Source organism: Trachinotus anak, unplaced genomic scaffold (genome assembly GCF_046630095.1).
Source record: "Trachinotus anak isolate AG129_WGS33_773 ecotype Australia unplaced genomic scaffold, CSIRO_AGI_Tana_v1 ptg000019l, whole genome shotgun sequence".
NCBI classification, from domain to species: domain Eukaryota; kingdom Metazoa; phylum Chordata; class Actinopteri; order Carangiformes; family Carangidae; genus Trachinotus; species Trachinotus anak.
The window spans coordinates 15,731,597-15,747,999 of NW_027273870.1; the positions used below are offsets into that span (position 1 = coordinate 15,731,597).

General features: G+C 43.0%; 1 protein-coding gene across 1 annotated transcript in view; it reads left to right on the plus strand.

Moving 5' to 3' along the window:
• The first annotated feature begins 10,955 nt into the window (after positions 1-10,955).
• Positions 10,956-16,403, plus strand: part of pcdh7a (protocadherin 7a) — a 42,748-nt gene continuing 37,300 nt past the window's right edge. Inside the window, exons 1-2 of the mRNA XM_071504598.1 lie at positions 10,956-13,641; positions 15,221-16,400. Coding sequence (XP_071360699.1) covers positions 12,218-13,641; positions 15,221-16,400 — 2,604 coding nt within the window. The 5' untranslated portion in view covers positions 10,956-12,217. The remainder of the gene's footprint in view (positions 13,642-15,220; positions 16,401-16,403) is intronic.

Sequence of the window (16,403 nt, forward strand, 5' to 3'; positions counted from 1 at the left end):
ATGATGTCAGTTGGAATTTTGGAAAGACTGGGCTTCAAAAGCTAATAAATGAGGTTGACTCTGGGTATAAAGTCACAGGACAGGGGAAAAAAACGGTCTCACAGTTCTATTCCTCTACCAACCAGCAAAGTTGCAGGAAATATGGTCACAATCTCTCCTTCCCGAGTCACAGCATTCAATAATGGCCAGAAGTGGTTTCGCAGAACATTATGATGTCACAGTGAAGTTGACCTTTAACTGTTTGGATAGAAAATATCATCACTTCATCATTTTATCCTACAAGACATTAGTGTTAAATTGTTAAATTGTGTCATAATTAGCGTATGAATTCATGGGTTATGGGCAAAAACATATTTTGTGAGGTCACAGTGACCATCAAATTCTAATCAGTTCACCCCCTGTTCCTCCTCTCCTCCTTTTCCTCTGCACACAAGCACTGCAGACAATGCCTATGACACCATGGAGATGCTCAGCATGTTACCCTCATCCTGCAAACCAGCCTTTGACCAGCACATCAGACAGCAGCCTTTCAGTGTCAAACGTATCAACTCTACTTTAACAGCCTGCCCTGGACTCAAACCACCACAGCGACTATCAAACATCTGAAATAACTTTATCCAGCCAAAACTTGCAAACCAACAAAATGATATCTTACACAATGTGTCTGTAAGTATGGAGAAAGAAAGCATATAAACTCATTATAGGTCTACATAGTATAAATGAATGGATGACAGCACCTGATCACACGATCACTGCATTTATAGAATTCACCATTCATCAATGGTACACCTGCCCCATGTTCTCACACAGACATACACAGATTATATAGCTCATAATAACATATGAGAGGTAACAATTATATAGCTTTAGATTTAAATATCTGATCCCGCCCCATAGCCAGAAACTTGTACTCACCCATTAGAAGTTCATCCACAGGGTCATTAACGTTGCTAAAGTCCAGCTTCCTGCTCTGCTGGTCTCTATTGAGTGTGTAGCCAATCCAGTTAACATTAGCCTCACATCAACAATGCTAACCTTCCATGAACTTGAGGCACGCTGAGTAAAAACTTATCTAAAGTCGTCAGTTCATCAATAAACTCCTCCTGTTCTCTTCTATCCATCCTCTCCTGAGCATCACTTGTTTGTTTGGGCTTGTTAAACATTATGCTGTGAAACGAATCTCAGTTTAATGAAGGCCTTAAATCATTAATTTTGAGAAGAAATTAACTGAATCAAATAAGTGTTAATATAAAATAATAAGGGTAGAAATAATATCTATTTTTCACAAAACATGCAGCTTTGGAAAATTTCAATTAGAACAATAAAAATGAGAGACTCCAACTCAAAACTGTAAGTATGATGGAGCCCCAGACAGTTACTGGGCCCCGGTGCAACAATCAACCTAAGCACTATTGTCACGTTCATGTAAAGGGAAGGGTGGGTGGTTGAATGGACAAACGTAGTCTAGCCCATAGAAAAGCTCTGTATGAGCCCAATAAGCATAAGTATCATACTGTGCTGGTTGCAGAGAATATTAAGTTATTGATTCAGAAATAAACTACTGTTTACAACCATAATAGGTTTCGTGATTCAACTAAGACAGGGGTTGACTGATTCATTTAGCTGGTGTTATTTTTTCATATCACATCATATGTCCGCTATTTCAGAGGTCTATGAAGCAAGCGACAGAACCTTAGGAACTGCTTGAACTTCTCATAATAAAAGCTAAAAGCTTGTTTGAACAATAGAATTGCAGAACAAATGAATATTCTTGCGCTATTATTTTGTAGAAAAAAATCGCTAAAGAGGAGGTGATTCTGTGGGTAATTGTTACTGCTATGATGGAGATCTATTGTTGAACCAGGCACCCTGGTTGTGTCTGTCACTCAATCATTCACTCTCAATGTGGATAAAAGTATAATAAGCATCTACAGGTGGGAGGAGTTTCTCTATTTCGATATTAGTTAAATCTTAATGTGAGACTATCAGTTCGATATTGTAAGATTTAAAAAAAATCTGATTATCAAAATAATCTGTGGGCCACATATTATTGCTGGCGAGCCAGTTTTGGCCCGTGGGCTGCCAGTTGCCGACCACTGATCTAGGATTTAATCCTACACCAAATATACCCCCTTAAATTCGCATTAAAAGGTGCCCAGTGGAGGAGTCTTACAAACAAGTTATGTGGATATTCAGTGTTACCTACCAAAACACATTGTGTTCACCCTTAAGATCTAACAAACATGTTGAATGTGTTTCCTTCCTCATTAATGTTATTAAATATGTATATTGATAATTATCTACATTAAAAATGATCAACAAAAATAACACAATATGCTTTTTTTAGTCCTAGCAGAATGATAGGGCCAAAAAAATGTATATAAAACCCATTATATATACAAGGATATAAAATGTATAGTAAGGCTTTACTATACATTTTATATCCTAATCATTCTACAGACAGTGCCAGGTGTTTGACAGAACAAAGTAAATTAAACATCAAAGGTTCAAATTAAATTTTTGCAGTCCTTCCAGATGTATTATCCTAAACAAGACATAATCTTTAATAGAGATTAAAACAAGAATTTCACAGGGTTTCCCTTAACAGTACATCAAAGTGCAATTAAACTATCGCCTTTAATTAAGGTGCAAACACAACATCTGTATCTTTCAGAATGTACTGGTGTTAGGCCACTTAAACATCAATCAGTTACCGTACCAGTCTATGATGTAAAAAAATGACAGGGATGAGAGCCTGTGCAGATACACCAGGTTGAGCTTGAGGCACTACATCTCCCACCTGACCTAGAAAAATTCCCTGTGGGAATTGGTGGAGTCTGTGCAGTCATTCCATCCTGCTAGTGTTGAAAATAAATCCCAAAGGGAAATTCCTCATAAACATTCACAGCGGTCCACATCCACTGTAGATTTGTTCTGTGGCCCGGTGCAGATTGTTTCTGATTTGTCCACTGGGAGAAAAAAATAAAAAAATGAAAAAATAAATCAAAATCTTGTCACCTAAAACATGAACGGTAAAACAGTGTTTACATACATGTATGTGTCGTTACCAATGACTGCACATCTCCTCAGGGGCAAAGCTACAGTTCACAGATCAGAATAAAAATGAGAAAGAGAAGTGTAGCATTGTTTTGCTCCACAAGGTCGTCTCAGGTGCATTTACTATCAACTCAATAGTAACGATGTCCTTCCTGTGTATTTTTGCTGTATTACTGAGTTGTTGACTGCCTACTCATAGGAAAAGAGCCAATGAGCTATCCACATTTTAAAATCCATCGTTTTAAAAAGCATTTCTAACACCCATCACTCGCCTGTCTCATGGAACAGATATGTTTCCATTTTATCAAATCCATAAATCGACATTCACTCCGAGACACGCACATTGCCCCAGGACCCCCTGCATTTTTTACACTCCCAGTCTATTTTCTTTCCTCTGGCAAACTTAGCCCTGCATAATATCCACAGGCAGCAGTTTAAAAAACATGAATCTCCCACTGTTTGTATGTTCTGTGCATTTTAACAATATCTATAATGAGTGATCAAAGTTCCATGCGTCAGTATGAGCTTTCCAGTTTTGCTGTAGGCAGATGCCCTCACCCTGCAGCAGGGGATGGGGAAATAAAATCAGTGAATCAGTAAATAAAGGCTACGCTGATTTCTTCCTGTATACTCCTCATGCATCTTACTTAAAAATAATTTTTGTCAATCTGGTGAAGACCGTTTGGCTGGCTGCCGTCCTTTCAACACCTCAGGAGCTGTGCTGCTGACAGACAGCTAGTTCTGACGACAGAGATGGCCAGACACAGGTCAGAGTTGGTGTGGACTGAATGGGCCAAACGCTTCAGTTGTGCTTACACCCACTCACATCTCACTTTTCATGTGGACTCTCAGCAAGTGTCTGTATGGTCAACCTCACCTACCTCGGTAAAAATTAAAACTAAATTTTAGCCATAGCAGCAGTAGTAGGTGTTGCAGCAGTTCCTTACAGATACACCAGAATCTCGGCGATAAAACAGTGAGACGTGGGCAGATTTCATCTAAATTCGAGTAGCTTAAATATTCAAGGGTTCCAAATTCTCAGAGATCAACTCCAAATTCTCAAACACTCAAATACCTTAAATACTCAAGTACTATTCCAAACACTTAAATATTTCCAATAAGCAAATCACATGTCTAAAAGTGGCTGTTTTGCATGTGTGTGTGTGTGTGTGTGTGTGTGTGTGTGTGTGTGTGTGTGTGTGTGTGTGTGCGTGTGTTTCTGTGTCATTATGGAGACACCTGCTGTACCTACCATATAGAGGGTTTTTATGTCTGTGGACAGATTTTGTCACCACAATAGCATCACAACTGTGCAGGATGCAGCAATGAAACTTTACAGGTGCGTAGTTGAGATCAAATTAAAGACTGTGGATTGACCCACGAGTACTGAGCAGGCCATATTCATGTGACTACAAATGGGTCGGAACATCAACATGCTGCCGGCCGTTGTGGCTGTCGAGATGGTCTCTAGTTTTAGATTAAACAGAGATTTTTTTAAAAAGACAGGGGAATATAGAATCACTGTTATAATCTGAATTGTGGAGCCAGATATGATTGTGCATGCAGCTACTATAGGGGTGTAAGCAATAGGCTAAAATAGTGATGTTATATAAATATGCACTTTAGCTAGTAAGCATTCAATATAAAACACGAAATACCAAGTGGATGCAGCACTAAAATGTGAAGGTCAGTTTAAGTGGATGGGATAGAAAACAGGATAGAACAAGATATGATATAAAAGGATAGTATAAGACAGAGTAGGATTGGATAGGTGATAGGAAAGGACAGAATATGATATGATGCAATACAAGAGCTTAGGATGATCCCCAGGGGCAAAGAGAAGTAGATGTCAGTGTGTCTGTATTGGCATATGGCATATGCAACCATTATGGAGACACCATCCTCTGGACATTTCAACAGTTTTCTGAGTGATACTCCTGCAGCTAGAGAGCAAATGATTTAGCCTCTTCACAGCCCTGTTACTGCAGTTGTTTCATGTTACTTTGAAAAGACATCACACTGTTGATTACCAGGCCTCATCTAGCTGACAAAAGCTACTAATTGGCATTCCACCTAATACAGCCCACATATGCAGCAGCGTTTGCATTTGAGATTAAGGTATTCAGAGTACCATTTAATGAGTGTTTACACTATTTTGACAACCTCTAGACTATGCATGTGTGTCCAGAGATACTATAACTATGAAAATATATCAACATATAAAATTAAATATAAACAGTGGGGTCTAAAAGTCTGAGACCACTTTCCCATTCATTTGAATGGTATTAAGCATAGGTATGAATACACATATGGACCTGCAGAGTTCTTTAATACAGAGTTGATTACACTTGAAATGTGAGATGTAAACACTGAAGTATGGATACTGTACATGTGCTGTACTGTGCTGCTTAGTCAGTTCTGTCATCATCATAGAGAAGATAGGTGTCATGCATGCAGGGTAGATTCAGTAGTTACTGGTCCTCATCCAGCTTCACTGACTAAACCTCCAGCCAATCTGGACTCAGGCCTACAACAGAGTTGGTGTTCTTGACTGGCTTATTGAGCCATTTAGCTTTACCAGTCTTGATGCTGCCTCTCCAGCACAGCAAAAAGCAAGCACACTGGCTATTGAATGTCCTGCTTTCGGCTATTGTAGATAGTGAAGGACACAAGCTTCCTCCCTGTTCCTCTCTGTGTGTTGTTTATATATTACATAAGATAATGAATCAGCACACTGTTATGTACAGTAAAACTATAAGTATACAATCACATTGGGCTAACCATCAACAAATTGACAGCATGTGTAACAGACCTTTTCTAATGGCTGATTCTTATGATGCTCTGTGATCTGAAGCACCTGACAGAGAGGACAGAAGAATGTGGCATTGAGCTCTACCATCTCCTATGGCTTTTTTCACCAATTGTAAATCTGCCTACATCAACTACTGTCTTTAATTTCCCTTTTCTTCCTTCTTTTCCAAGGACATTTGGCTTTAAGACTCCAACCAGAGATGTTCCCTCAGCACTGAGCTCCATCACTGCCTGACCTCATGATCTCCATACCCCAGTCACCATCTTTCAGCACTTACATTGCAATAAACATTTACACCACTGAGCCAAGGGGCTTTTAACCAAAGAAGTGGCAGGACAAGCCCAAAGTTGTAAGTCTTGGGTGCACTTACTACTGTATGTGGGAGTCTCCAAGCATACCTGCTGTTCTTGTTCATGTAGGTGCAGCAGCGCAAAGTGCAAAAGGGCTGGCTGAGGTGGAATATAAATCAGAGGAGAGGGTATGCTGATAAATAAAGGCACTCTGAGTGAGTCACATCAGCTGTGCCAATGTCGCATGACAACAACAGCTTAGCAAATGGAAAGAGGCTTCTGAAGGAAATCAGGTTGTTGGATGGTGTAGTAGAGCCTAACCTGAACATACAACAGCTCCACTCTGCAGCCAAAAGCAAATGGTGTGGATTTTTATTTAACTAGTGTAATGATGATAGAAATGAATAGGCCTAATAAAAAAAAATGTTGATGAGGCTGTTTCAATGATGACATCAATCCAACACTATTTCACTTTTATTTCTGCTCTGTCTTGCGTCATAAATGCTCACATCATCATAAGCATTTGCGCTGTAATGTATTTCATAAAACATGAAATGCTACATTTGCTAAAAATGAAAGATGGAAAGGAGGCAATGATACACCGGACTGATGAGCCGCTGTAATCCGACATCTCCCTGAGGGTCTGATGTATGGAGTATTATTTGAAGTTACTTTGCACTAAATGACTTGATAAAATTACTAAGTGGCAGCAGACTGATGTTGCCCCACAAACCGATGTAGTTCTGTGACGTCTATTCTCAGCACCATACCAAGTAAACGGACATGGTCAGGATAGACTCAGTACCACTCACAGGTTGTATTTCCTCCACTTCTTCACCTCGCCTTCTGTACAGCACAGTATCCCCTGGCTTTCTACATTAATGTAGACTGTGGTTAACAGGAATGCTAAGTTCTAAGCATGTTAAAGGCATGCAGACGTGGGCACTCCTTCTCAAGTCAACCCTCATCTCTGTTTTGAGTTTGTTGTTGGTGTTGCCAGAGCTGTTCTACTTACCACTGGTATGCAGACTTCCTATAACATCCCAGATGTGCCTTCTAACTGATGCACAAACTTCAGAAGATTAAAAAGAGGTGTCCGCGCAGATGCAGTCATTTGAGTAAAGGATGAAGGGCAGTGGACAGTGCACAGAAATCATAGGGATTCACCAGCGCTGATTACCAGGGTCCTGGATTTAACTTTGCCTTGCCTCATTTGCTTTCCCCCACCTATCAGAAGGCTGCTGATCCCCTGAAGGGTGGAGGCAGGCATGGCGAGTTGGTAGAGCTTAGTGTGAAGCAGTTCAAAGCAGTGAAGCTGAGCTAAAGTTCACCACCAGACAGGATCCTTCCATATACCCCTGGGCTTGTATGTGCTGGTCTGCGTAGGAGGTGAACTGTAGACAGTCCAGTAGGTGGTCTATGATGTGATTCAGGTGAGTCAACACAAAACTGTCAGAGGGCTTTATGACTACTGAGGTCACCCTGACAGGTTTGTAGTCATTAAGGCCTTTGATGCTGAGTTTTCTGTGGATGGAACTACTGTGGTTGAAAGCAGCTAATTAGAGGTTCCATCATTACTGTTAATGCTCTAACAAATAAATGTGGTATAACTAGTGCACTGCAATTAGTGATGTGGCACAAGACAACCCCTCAAATCTAGGGCCAGGAATTCATGTGTGTGCCTGCACTAAAACAGAAATAGACAGCAATCTATAAACTATTATCGATGCTCATTTATGCTGCAGTTTGTGTGGGAAATGTGAGGGAGCTGAGGAGGGAAAAAACATGTTTCAAGGAAAAAGTAGCTCAAGAGGCAAGGCAACTGTAGTGAACTTTGAAAGATCTGTTTAAGTTTCAGCTGAGCTAAGGCTCAGTAGTGAATTCTTTCACTTATGCCACACCCCACCACTTCTCCATTTACTCACTGTTTCATGTCACTGATTTTACTAGTTTCTCCTGCTCACACATCTAATATTGACACTCCTGAGTTCAGTTGAAATCCACATTAATGAGAGTGGAAAATTCAGCGGATGGATTGAGAAGCAGCCCATTTAAGTTTGAAGAGGGCACCTGGCAGTTTCCAACCTCATCATTTTTACCCATCTGAATACTCCTGAACTCACAGTTTAAAAACAAACATATGATCGATTTAAGTATTTAAATTAATAATAAATAAATAAACAAATGAATAAGGGATGATGCTGAGCATGTTCTACAAAAACTCTTCAAAACTCATCAGTGAGCAATAGATGACATGTTACTTTATTATCGTAATCCTGGCCACTGTAGTTTATTTGGTCAGTCAGTCCCTAATTTGTTCAGCGAATGCAAATGTTCACACACACACACACACACACACACACACACACACACACACACCAAATGTCTGTTAATCCACAGCTGAAAGTAGTGCCACACACATGAAGTATTTACTCACATTTGAGTAATGTTTGCTAAAAACTACAAAAATTACTCTTATCTTTTTTTTAATGAAACTATATACTTGTGGCTAATATATTGTTGGCATTTCCTGACAATAACAAAATATGGACTAATGCCAGTCTTATTCTTTTAAGTTTAAAACATAACTGTTGGTTTTCAACCTGATTGCGAAATGACTGTCGCTGTAGTCTACTGAATGCTCGATTGTGAAAGTTATTTTTTCACGATATTGAAATCTACCATGGTGTTAGTGTTGCAGAAAGGGTTCATTTTTGATGTTCTGATTTGTATTTTTACTATTGCAATCCTGACCCAATACGGATGTTCAAACTAAATGGATGGCTGAATAAATAGTTATTTATTTACAAGTGCAATAACTAAGCCAAATGTCTTTAAAGAGCGCGCTGAATGATCTCAGGATATCTGGCAAACTTGATCCCTGATATTTCTCTAAGTATCAGCTTCTGCTGCCTGATGCTGTCAAATAGGTATGTAAAGATTGTCTTCCTTTTTTTCCACAGTTATACTTGTATAGACCATGTGAAAGCTGTGATCCTCTTTGTGATGGTACAAACAGTAGATTAGGCCTTTAGGCTATAATGGATGTCAACCCAGGTTATGTTTCTCCAAAGAACATCCTGTCTTTAACCGAAATACACACAAGTGTGTGCGCACACAGACACACACAGACACACAGACAGACGCACACACACACACACACACACACACACACACACACACATACACACACACATTTTTCATTCAATATGCAAATTGAAACTGCAGTTCATTTGCTGATGAAAGAGGATTCATGCTCAATTATATCTTAATGGGTTGGATAGGCCTATAACAGCATGCTTAGGCCAACAGATTTTTATTAGGTGTTTTTTTTTTTTTTCATCAGGTCAAATCTGACTTAAATTTCCTGAATCAACTTAAGTAGTCTCAAAGTGAACTGCGCTGACCCGGGCAGCAGAGCAAACACAAACACACACACACACACACACACACACACACACATACACACAAGCACGACTCTCCCTCTCTAAAACTTCCTTTCTCTACCAATCTTCTGCAGATTCGCATGCACGCTTATCCCCGCACACCCGCACGCACCACGGGGCGGGTGGGCCTGCTGCCACGGATTGTGAGGGAAATAAAAGCACGCGTGTTCCGAGCGACAGAGGGCGTGGGTGCACTCACACTCACACACCCAAGGTGAGGGGGCATACACGTACAGGCCCGCGGACACACTCGGGTCCCGTGGGGAAGAAAAACGGGGGAGAGGCAAAGATATGTGACCTCTCTCTGCAGTTTGTCAGTCTTTGTTTACTCTCTGCCGGCCATAAACTGCTCGCTAATAGCTGGTACACGGAACTCCACAACCCCAGCCAACAACATTATGTTTGGGGAACTCCCTGCTTTCCAGCCAGGGCCGGGCAGCACAGTCGGCCTGACTGGCTCGGAGATCAGAATTTGCAGAGCGGGTTGAACAGAGCAGCAGCGGCAGCGTGGAAGCCCCGGCAGTGTTCAACAGCAGCAGACCGATGCTGCATTGCGCTCCTCACGGAGCAGGTCGGTCCGCCGAGACACAACATCCTCACACCAGTGAGTGCATGTTTGTGTGTGTGCATGAGGCAGAGCGGACTGCCGACAAAGAAAAAACAGAAAGTCTGGAGTATTATACAAATAAATAAAAGTGAAGGGGGAAAAAAAAAATACATAGGCTATAAACACAGACAGCAATATTATAGGCTACATGCACAACTTTTTGTTATTTATTTGTTTGCCACTCAAAATATTGCAGTAGTTGTGCCATTAGGATACTTCAGATTATGTGATGTGTAGCCCACCACTGCTGTAAATGACTGGCTTACAGTGTACGTGACTGCAGGTCATGAATATTAAAGCAACTTCCCATTCTGCATTCTGAGGGCAAGCCTATATGACAATTTCTGTGTCTTTCAAAAAGGAATGAATGAAGCCTTCTACACTTGCCCCGGCGAAATAGCTGCACCAGCAGAAATATGGCTGAGCACCGGGCTGACTTGTGTTAGAGCCAGATCACTCTCTTTTCCCTCCGTCGCTCTTTGTCCTTTGTATCAATGTGCGAATAAAGATATTTTCCCACCAGGAGCTGTCAGCTGCCGGGACACCAAGCCATTTAATCTTCCTATATGACAGGGGAGGGGGGTGTGAGGTCTGTCCCCGGTAACCGACATACACACACACACACACACACACACGGCGACCCAACACCGCCTCTGCTGCCTCTCCCGTTACAGCTCAGCGATCGAGTTACGCGGCCGGGGAAAATGTTGCAGTAGCTGGGAGAGAGAGAGAGAGAGAAGGAGAGGGAGAGAGAGAGAGCGAGAGAGAGACTGCAGCATCGCTGGAGACCGGCAGCAGCGGCGGCAGCAGCAGCAGCAGTCCCAAGCAGTGCAGGTGAGAGGGAAAAAAAAAAAAAAAAAAAAAAAAAGGCAGAGGAGTAGGAGGAGGAGGAGGCGCATGTGGAGGAGAGTGAGAGAGAGAGAGAGAGAGCGAGAGAGAGGGAGAGAGAGAGAGAATGCGGGACTCCTGGAAAAAGACGCATCTACACTCGGTCCATCACCGAAACATCCATCCCAGACACAGGCTGCACGGGATTACGCTGAACTGATGCTGATGTCGGGACCCCGGCTTTGAGCTCACCGGGAGAGGCTCTCATTTTCTGGTTTTTAGGTGAAAAAATAGGACCAGAAACTCGCTCTGAAAAGCACTCTTGTCTCCACATAACTTGCGTGAAGGAATCCGAATCCGTTTGGCACGTTGCTCCACTGCGGGGAAGGGGAAAAAAAAAAAAAAAAAAAAGAGGAAAACGCAGCTGGAGCTGAAGGTAAGAAAAGCTCCAGCAGCAGCAGCAGCATCCCAAAGACTTTTTTTCAAACTGGTTTTCATTCCTCTTTTGGGGATGTGAGTTCATTTTCCTCAGCGTCCGAAGAGGCGAGCGGTGTTTTTTTTTTTTTTTCTTTCTTTCTTTCTTTTGTGTAGTGCTGCTGCATTGCAGTTTCTAACTGTGAAAAACGCGAGAAAAGCCGCTGTCCCAAATGTGACTGGAATAAAAAGCAAGTTACAAATGGCTTTGTGAACCGATAAGCGTCCTCCTGTGACAACGGGATAGTTCTCCGCTTTGCGGGAGAGAAAGGAGTGAGAAAGAGTGAAGTGGATTAATCAAAGGCTGGTGAATTAGTTTTTTTTTTCCCCCCCCTTCTTTTCTCGCAGCAGGATGGGTTTTTTGATATCTCTGTGGCATGAAGCAGCCCAGCAAGACAACGGGATTATCATTATAGAAGTTGTAAAACCACTAGGTTACTGAGAAGGAGGATAAAAGAAGGGAGCCTGCACCGCTGAAGTGAACTACTGTGAGAGTGCAGAAGCTTTTTCTCCGGACCTCAGGCGGCAGTCCGCAGAGAGCGATAGGGAGAAGGTAAAAAAAAAAAAAAAAAAAAAAAAAAGGATCAATCAAACACCCACGCTGTGAGGCACACCAGACCACAAAACACCAATAAAGGCGAGACAAGCCGCGGCTCGGAGGCAGACAGAGCGGGAAGGAGAGAGGCGAGAGGAAGCAGGAGCCATGCAGAGGCTTGGTGCAGTGCACTCCTCCGCGGCGCAGGCTCTCAGCCTCGTTGTCTTAGTGCTGCAGCTGCTGACTCAGCCACCGGGTGCCGACTCAGCTCTCCGGTACCGGGTGGCGGAGGAGGGCCCACCTGACGTAAAGATTGGAAACGTGGCCGCAGACCTGGGCCTCACGGCAGGCACAGGCAGCGGGGACGTCACCTTCGCCCTGGAGAGCGGCTCAGAGTACTTCAAGATTGACAATGTGACAGGCGAGCTGACAACAGGCCCAAGGCGCATCGACAGAGAGAAGCTCCCGCAGTGCCAGATGATATTTGATGAGAACGAGTGTTTCTTGGACTTTGAGGTGTCAGTGATAGGGCCACTGCAGAGCTGGGTGGACCTGTTTGAAGGGCGGGTGGTCATAACAGACATCAATGACAACACACCTTCCTTCCCCTCACCTGTGCTCCAGCTCTCAGTTGAGGAAAATCGCCCGATAGGAACCCTTTACCTGCTGCCCACAGCAACAGACAGGGATTTTGGGCGAAATGGCATTGACCGCTATGAGCTGATCCAGGATGGTGGAGCCGGGTCAAGTTCAACAAGGCGCACAGCAGGAGGAAACCCCATTACTAGAGTAGATGGACTTGGGGACCGGAGAGGAAGAAGTGGAGATAATGGAGGAGGAGCCCGGAGCAGTGTGTTTGAACTACAAGTTGCGGACATACCAGATGGTGAAAAACAACCACAGCTAATTGTGAAAGGCACATTGGATCGTGAGCAAAAAGACTCATATGAGCTCATCCTCAGGGTTCGAGATGGAGGGAACCCACCACGTTCCTCCCAAGCCCTGCTTCGTGTTTCCATCACTGATGTGAATGACAACAGCCCACAGTTTGAGAGGTCCACATATGAGGCAGAAATGGCAGAAAATGCACCCCCAGGTACACCTGTCCTCCAGGTGAGAGCCTCAGACCGTGACATTGGAGTCAATGGGCAGGTGGAGTATGTCTTTGGAGCTGCCACTGAATCCGTCAGGCGACTCCTGCGCCTGGATGAAGCAACTGGGTGGCTGAGCGTTCTTCACAGGATTGACAGGGAAGAGGTGGCTCAACTGAGGTTCACGGTAATGGCCAGGGACAGAGGTCAGCCTCCCCGCACTGACCGGACCACTGTAGTTTTGGCCGTCCGGGATGAAAATGACAATGTCCCAGTTGTAGAGATCCGAAAGATTGGACGGATCCCTGTTCGAGATGGTGCAGCATTAGTACCAGAGAATGTTCTGGTGGACACACCAGTAGCTCTGGTACAGGTGTCAGACCGAGACCAGGGAGAGAATGGGGCTGTGACGTGCACTGTCGTAGGAGATGTCCCATTCACACTGAAGCCAGCTGGTGAAACAGCGCTCCCACCCCTACCTGCAGATGAAGCTTTCGACAGGTAAGACAAATCAAAGGTAACCTTTAAAAGTAAATTATACCAAATCCTGAGCAGTTACAAAAGAAGGACACAAGAACTAACTTCTTCTCAATAAGTAATTGCTGAGCAATTCTGATTCAGTGTCTGTATAATGTTTATAAGTACTTAAGCATACACTTCTAAATATTGAAATAATTAACCAATATCCAATGATAACTTCCTGTGACTTTGGTACGATGATGTATTGCTTTTCTTGAGGGACAACAAAAAATGGTAATGCTAATGTAATTATAAAGTAATGATGCATTCCAAATATTAGTAAAGTATGATGCACCACTTTTTTTTACCCGTGGGCGAACAAAAACATTAACTAACTTATACATAATGAGCAACTAATATTTGGTTATGTGCCATTAAGCACCTGATTCAAAGTTACCAGGAGCAATTAATTTGAAAATGGTCATTATTCATTAAGGAAAAGGTCATAATGGCATTTAGCATGCTAGTTCCTGATAGAAGATAGTGCCTGACTCATTCCTTGATCCCTTACAATTTATGTAAAGTTAAATTTAACATTTAACATAATTCATAGATAAACAGTATTGATGCATTTTTGTGCGGGGCTTCCTTGAGAATCACACATGCACCACTTACACTAATGATCCAGGAGGAATTTCTACCATTTGTATTTTACACACGGAATTCAGAGAACAGTGGCTCAAGTGCTGTTGCCTGCGTATTTCATTAGTTTAGTTCAAGTGCTGCCACTCATTCACTGAGGGTACAGAGTAGTTGGAATGTCATACAATCTGTAAACTCTGTGCATACATTTTCATTAAAGTCGAGAGTTTAAGGCTTTTGAAATATCATTTCAGCAGACTGTGAATGTCAATGCTCTTAAGTCAATTGTAAAGATATTTTATGAAGCTTTTAAATGGAGGTAATATTGGAAATAGAGAAGGCCATATTTGGATATTACTGCTACCACTTATGACACCTATACAGTGAGATTGGTTATTGTATTGACTGCAGGGATGTCCTTGGCAAAAGAAACTCTGAATAATAATAATGAGAGGTCTTCAGCAAATCGATTAGTTGAATGATTTTTTTTTTTAAAATCATTTACAGTTTCTCCAGTATTGTCCCTCTGCTAAAGACTGCAGATATCTCTTAAAATATGGGCTAGTGTGTATAAAAGATCAGCGCTGAAACAATTAGTTGATTTATCCAGTCGACTGAAAGAGAATGAATCGCCAGCTTTTTTGACAGTTGATTCAGTGTTTCACTCATTTTTCAGACAAAATCTCAATTCGTTTTTCAAATGTGAGGATGAGGATTTGAAGCTTTTCTTGGGCTGTTGCTCGGACAACAGAAGAGCCAACCTGAGGATGTCACCTTGGGCTTTGTGAAAATAAAATAGGATATTTTTTTCACTACTACTGACAAAACAATATTTAGTCAGCCAACACCCTGGTGACAAATCAGCTTAAGACGGAGCAGCATTAGTATTGTATCTGACTGCTTTGGGGACAAGACCTATGTTATTTCCATGTAGGGTCGCAACTACATTCATGAAATGTATTTTCTAATTATTTCACAGGAACAAGAAAAAATACTTCTTACATACTTCTGCCTTGCTGGACTATGAGGCCACCAAAGAGTACAGTGTTACCATTGTGGCAGTCGATTCTGGAAGCCCCAGTCTTTCCAGTAACAGCTCACTGATGGTGCGAGTGGTAGATATCAATGACCACGCCCCAGCCTTTGCCCAGAGTGTTGTGGAGGTCCACTTTGCAGAGAACAACTCGCCAGGTGAGAGGGTGGTCACTGTGGTAGCTACGGATGCAGACAGTGGCAAGAATGCAGAGATTGCATACTCCTTGGATCCTGCTGGCAATGGGCCATTTTACATAGATGCAGATAATGGAGATATCCGTGCCACTGGGGTTCTGGACCGTGAGCAGCGAGAGAGGTATGAACTCCGGGTTATTGCCAAGGACAAGGGCACCCCCTCTCTGCAAGGCTCTGCAACTGTTGTTGTTCAGGTGACCGACCGAAATGACAACGCGCCAAAGTTTGTCCAGGAAATCTTTACATTCTACGTCAAAGAGAACCTGCTTGCCAACAGCCCAGTTGGCATGGTCACTGTTACTGATGCTGATGAAGGCCAGAACGCAGAACTTAGTCTGTTTGTAGAAATGGACGGAGTTGATGAGAAGAAGGCAGGAGAGAAGGTGGAGGGTGAAGATGGAGAGAAAGAGCAAGGTGAAGAAGTGTTTTCCATTGAGAACAACACAGGAACCATCTTCTCCTCTGCATCGTTTGACCGTGAAAAGCTTTCCACCTATACCTTCCGTGTCCGGGCTGTGGATGGAGGGGAGCCCCGCAAAACTGCCACCGCCACCGTCTCACTCTTTGTGACGGATGAAAATGACAACGCCCCCTCAATCACCTCTCCAGCAAATGAGTCTTACACCCTTCTTCCACCTGCCAGCAGTGCCCGCACCGTGGTCAGAACTGTAACAGCCATAGACTCAGACACAGGCCCAAATGCAGACCTTCGCTATGCTCTAGTGGGAGGAAATCCCTTCAGACTGTTCGAGATTGGTCACACCAATGGAGTGATCACCCTGGCAGAACCCCTGGAGCGGCGCCACAGAGGCCTGCATCGCCTGGTCGTCAGGGTCAACGATAGTGGGGTCCCCTCTCTCTGTGCCACTGCCCTGGTTCATGTCTTCATTAATGAGAGTGTGGCCAACGCCACCCTGGTGGATGCACAGGTA